This window comes from Agrilus planipennis, unplaced genomic scaffold, assembly GCF_000699045.2.
Source record: "Agrilus planipennis isolate EAB-ADULT unplaced genomic scaffold, Apla_2.0 scaffold184, whole genome shotgun sequence".
NCBI classification, from domain to species: domain Eukaryota; kingdom Metazoa; phylum Arthropoda; class Insecta; order Coleoptera; family Buprestidae; genus Agrilus; species Agrilus planipennis.
The window spans coordinates 384,227-389,851 of NW_020438988.1; the positions used below are offsets into that span (position 1 = coordinate 384,227).

Genomic DNA, 5,625 nt, shown 5'->3' on the forward strand with positions numbered 1-5,625 from the left:
CGACAACTGCAAAAGATGTAAAAATAAAATAAATTGTAAAGTTATGTTGCTAATTTTTATTTGTTTAAGTTCATTATGTTCTTTAATTGTTGTTAATAAATATATTAGGAGAGTGGTGTATTTTTAAAATAAAACTTATCAAAAACTAATTCTTAACAAACATAAAATAATTAAAATTGCATCAACAAACCATCAACGAATGAGATCTGTAATATGCAAATGCATATAATAAGTAAAAAAAAATAATTTTTTTGCCAACTTCACACAAACGAATATGAAGATCTGACACAAAGCGTTCGGTTGGCGCTTGGACTACTGATGATTTCACCTACTATGGTCAGGCCATAGATACACCAGGCCAGGGCATAGGGCGTTACACCTCACTACTTTTATTAATTTTAAATTTTTATAAATTTATTATTTATTTTTTTGCATAAATATCGGCTGAGTATTATTAAACAGCTCTTCACCAATTTTGTGATACCAATCAGTTTCATTAAAATTTACTGTGAAATTTCTTTTGTGCAAATAAGTTAACAACGCTTCATTTTATAGGTTGAGCAATTATTAATTCTAATTGAGAATTTGATGAGCATTTGTTTCACAACTGAAAATTCGCGGTAACTCATGATCATAATTCTTTTTTTCACATGTAATAATGATTGAAGTCAGAAGTTGTCAGAAGTGATCTAGGCTACTCCTTAACTATTTATTGGTTATAACAATTCTATTTATTATGAGCAATTGAAAATAATTTCATGCGGACGAAGTGGAGGTGAAATCTAGTTAAAATTGTATAACTGTTCTTAAAGTGATCTAAGATATATTTGAAAGTTTGCAAATTACACAAAATTCAGTTTAATGAATACATCGTACATTTTTAATACGTGCTGTCCTCTATATTAAGTTCAGTGATACTATCGTGTTCACCGTTCTCCTTCTTTTCTTTTCACTTAGGTGGTTCCGTCCTCGTTCTTTTACGGGGAGTAGGCCATTGTTAGATTTTGTTAATTTTGACCTTGCTAGAACTATCAAGAAACATCCAAAATGGTAAGTTTATTTTTAATGTAATATTAAAATATTTTTATTTATTATCGTTTTCCAAACGTTCTTCCACTAGTATTTTACTAATTTAAGCGATGTTGTCGTGACAACGTGTGAATGAATTGCACAACATTATGAACGCTGCAGCTGTTTCATTTATTTAGATATTTGCCATACAGGCAAAAAGTCAAAAAGGAGTTTAACTTGAGTGTTTTATTATAAGTGAACTTTGTGTATATTAAAAAGACCGGTATTATTTAACTATAACTAAATAAAATGGTATGTAGTTTAATGCTTGCAGTCTTAAAATTCTTGCTGTTTCTTTAGAAATAACGTAATTGTTAATTTAATTTTTAGGTGAATTTTACTGTAGACGAAATTCGTACAATGATGGACAAAAAACGGAATATCCGTAATATGTCCGTCATTGCACACGTAGACCACGGCAAATCTACATTAACGGACTCTTTGGTATCAAAAGCTGGAATTATTGCAGGCGCTAAGGCAGGAGAAACAAGATTTACTGATACACGAAAAGATGAACAGGAACGTTGCATCACTATCAAATCAACGTAAGTAGTTTTTTAAATTGATTAATCAAATAGTAAAAATTAGGTGCTCTTCAATAGTATTTGGGTATACTATTTACCAAATAAAATTTTATGAAAAATTCCAACTAAACATTTTGGATTTTCTAAATTAAATTTTACATTGAATTGTTGAATACTAATTTGAAGATATCTGCTTATTTAATATAATAGCGTTTTTAAGTGATGATTGTTCATTCACAGACCTGTTCTGATTGATTTTGATGACATAAGAACGGCCAACTGATTTAAACTGGAAATTCCTTCCAGTTTGCTTGTGAAAGGACACCTCATTATTTTCTTTATTGTTACAGTGCCATTTCTATGTACTTTGAACTTGATGATAAAGATTTAGTGTTCATTACTAATGTAGACCAACGTGAAAAAGATGAAAAAGGTTTCTTAATCAATTTAATAGATTCTCCTGGACATGTAGACTTTTCATCAGAAGTAACAGCTGCACTACGTGTCACTGATGGTGCCCTTGTTGTTGTTGATTGTGTCTCTGGTAAGTCGTATTTGTTTCAATTAATCAGTAAAAACTGATATAGAAGTCACAATTTTGTGTAAAATTTGTTTTTAATTAAAAGAATTTAGTATTAGATAGGTAGTTGTTCATTCTGGTATACATATATTTTATTGTCTTCCTGCACAAACGTACCACTTCAAAATCCTTTTTGGAATAGGTTTTACTATCCCACAGGATAATGATGNGTTGTTCTAGTTTTAGGGAAATGCGAAGTTTAGCTCAGGATAGGAAAGAGTGGAGGTACGTGTCCAACCGTCTTAGGACTGATGACCTTATGATGATGATGAAGAAAATGTAATTAAAAACCATATTTTCTCAGATATACAATGTGTTGTAACGTAGTGCACTAAATTGTACTTAATTTTACAATTAAAAAAAAAAAGTTGCGACAGATCGTAGAGACCGAGATACCACATTTTCACTTTTTAACGGGCAGCGGTCGTTCTAATTTTATTAAATTAAATGATTTAATTTTAAGACATTGAACTTAGTTGAAATGCCGTCGCGCATCTGTCCGTCAGCAATTTTTTATTATCAATCTTATGAAAAAGTTCATCGAAATCAACCTCGAAAATTTAAAAATACTTTTATTGTACACTATTTATTATTGAACATCCCGGGCGAGGAAAAAAAGGTTGGGAAGCACTGCGCTAGACAACCGACAATACCAAAATTGATGCGCGGTCAGTAATTGTCTATAAAGCCACACCTCCGATCACCTTGAATTTTTAGTATGTTGTAGAGGTGATTATGCTGATCACTTTGATATATATATGTTAGGTGCGGAAATGATAATGACCTAACACACAAAACACGGCTGAAGAGGACCTGAACCGATAGGTCCTACAACGGCCTGGGGTAGAGGGGTTTTAGTCGGTAGGTCCGAGGACACCTTCCTCGGAAATCCGCCACTACCCAGTCGTACGGACGGCTGGGTGTCTTTTGAAGATTTCCCCTCTTCCACGAAAACAAAAAACAATGATAATGAAGCATAGTTTTCGATCTTTAAAAAACAATATATGGTGGCATATGATACATGAAATAGGCAATAATATGCCAGACTGTTAGGAAATGTAAATGCATTGGTGACGTCATTGTTTGGTTAGACTGGAGTTTTGTGTATGCTCCTGGCCGCCGGAAGCGGACCGATATGTTGGAATAATGTCAAGAGGTTATCTTTGTTTCAGCAAATACGATGACCTTCAATTTTTAGTATATTATAGAGGTAATGCTGATCTTTTTCATATGTAAATAAATGTTGGACGCGGAAATCATAAGGAAGCATATTTTTCGAAGACATTATACCTACATATCAGCCGGGGCAGGGACGTTAAGACGCTCCAGTTAACTAAACAATGACGTCACCAATGCATATACATATCCAAATAGCCTGCCGTATTATTGCCTATTTTATATATATCATGTGCCAACATATTATTTTTCAACGTTATATTATACTTAATTTTCATTTCCGCGCGCAACATATCAGAATGATCAACATAATCGCCTCTACAACATACTAATAATTCGAAATGATCGAAGGTGTGGCTGCTAAACTAGACATTTACCGATGTTGTTAGACCCATTTGCTTCAGATTAAGTTACCTATCTTATTTCTAGTCTTTCTGTTAACTACTTAATAGTCCGACCACTTAAATTTAAATATTGACCTTTTATGCTTAAATTTTGACCCTTCATAATATTTAGAATACCAATACAATACATGTCTTTTTTATTCTAAACAGTTAAAAGATAAACTTCAAAATACCAGGTGTTTTAGCACGGCTGGGTAAGATGTATGGGTGTTTACAACTTAGGATCTTCTTAATTGGAAACACCTACCATTCTTTTAAATATTACAAGAAAATCAATTGGAGTTTTGTAGAGCATCACTACATAAACACCCAAAAATCCCAAAAGGTCACAAAGGGTCTATAAAATTAAAACGATCTTCAATACCCTAGGTGCCATCCTTTGCGTTCTAGGATTATTTTTATAAACCTCTTGTGGAATTTTGGGATTTTTAAGTGTTTATTAATTTAAATGCACTATTTGTTTTGGATAGCTTAAAACAGGTAATCGTTGTCAAAACTATGATCCCAATTTATTGTGAAGAATGAAGCGTTATGGAGAAAATAATTTAAATTACATATGTATACTAATAACTTGTAATTTTTAAATCAACAAGGCTTTGTCACGTATTTATTACGTCTTTCTTTTGATGCAATTATACGTATATACGAACTTCACGAGTTTTTAATGATTATTATGGCTTTTGGTTACTCGCCAAAAATTAGAAGTATAGTTTTAAGAGTAAATGCTAAATTAACCAGTGCCCTATTTGTTCGATTTCTTCATGAACATTTACAAGTAACTCAAAAGTTACATAAGAAAAAGCAAGGAGACAATAATGACACCCAAGATATGTCAGAGAAAACGTTTGATATATTAGTTCCACCAAAACTTATATTTTATTCTTCACCGTTTTCGTTATCGTCAAGAAAGAATGAACAAATGTCAATTATAGAGACTCTATTAAAAACAAGATTTAATGATGATATAAAAGATTTACAGAATGTAGACAAATTAAATGACAATGAGTAACTCTATAACTGTTACAATGATTTTAAATTTTGTTATTTACATTATTTTTATTATGTATTGGAAAGAATAGGAGAGCAGAGGACTCTATGGAAGACAATAAAAAATAGGCTAGATAGGTTGGTAGGACACCTTCTCAGGCATGAAGGTCTAGTCAGAGACATATTAGAGGCAGAAACAGGAGTTAGGAGGGGTAGAGGCAGGCCTAGATTAGATTACTCTTCGCAAATAGTTAAGGATGTGGGCTGTTCTAGTTTTAGGGAAATGCGAAGTTTAGCTCAGGATAGGAAAGAGTGGAGGTACGTGTCCAACCAGTCTTAACACTGATGACCTTTTGATGATGCCAAGGAGAGCCTAAGGTCGACTAAAACGAAAACCAACAAGCTCTACAAAATTAAGTTATTCGCTACAAATTTACTACAAATTAGTTATAAATTGCTCATACGTTCAGAAGCGGGGGTAGTATAGGTATGTGATCTATTAGCGTGATGCATATGAGCGAGATCAGAACTGGTAGCTTTGGTCTCAGTGATCTTGCCGATGTTTCGCTTAATTATGAAAATATATAATCGAAAATATTGTTTATATAAAAACATATCTGTTATTATGTATATACCACTCATTCACCGCGTCTGTATTCTGTCGAAGCTGCCAGACGCGGATCGCGATTTCGATCTCTTTGGACCTCATCAGCGCGTCGCAGACGGCTCCGACAGAACACAGACCAACTTTTACCTGCTGTCTTAACAGTGTGTTTTAGAAAATACTACAAATGGCGCAGTAAACGCCATCTGTAGCACGATGCTACATTTTAGGATTACGTATGCTCCAACAAGGTCCACTTGTGTGGATATCTACTTGCTG

The 5,625-nt window shown here is 33.2% G+C and overlaps 2 protein-coding genes across 3 annotated transcripts in view; one reads left to right on the plus strand and one right to left on the minus strand.

Moving 5' to 3' along the window:
- The window catches only part of LOC108740578 (zinc transporter 7-B), a 39,586-nt gene that overhangs the window by 21,681 nt on the left and 12,280 nt on the right, over positions 1-5,625 (minus strand). The gene's annotated exons all lie outside the window — the stretch shown is intronic.
- On the plus strand, positions 941-2,192 carry LOC112904755 (translation elongation factor 2-like). The gene is made up of 3 exons (XM_025975636.1): positions 941-1,050; positions 1,402-1,616; positions 1,946-2,192. Exons 1-3 carry the CDS (start codon positions 1,048-1,050, stop codon positions 2,175-2,177), a joined length of 450 nt encoding a protein of 149 aa, XP_025831421.1. The 5' UTR covers positions 941-1,047; the 3' UTR covers positions 2,178-2,192.

Bases quoted from the DNA above. Each gene is read 5' to 3' on its own strand.
- LOC112904755 (XM_025975636.1), top strand. The intron at 1,617-1,945 runs GTAAGTAGTTTT...TTATTGTTACAG, and splicing joins TGCATCACTATCAAATCAAC to TGCCATTTCTATGTACTTTG.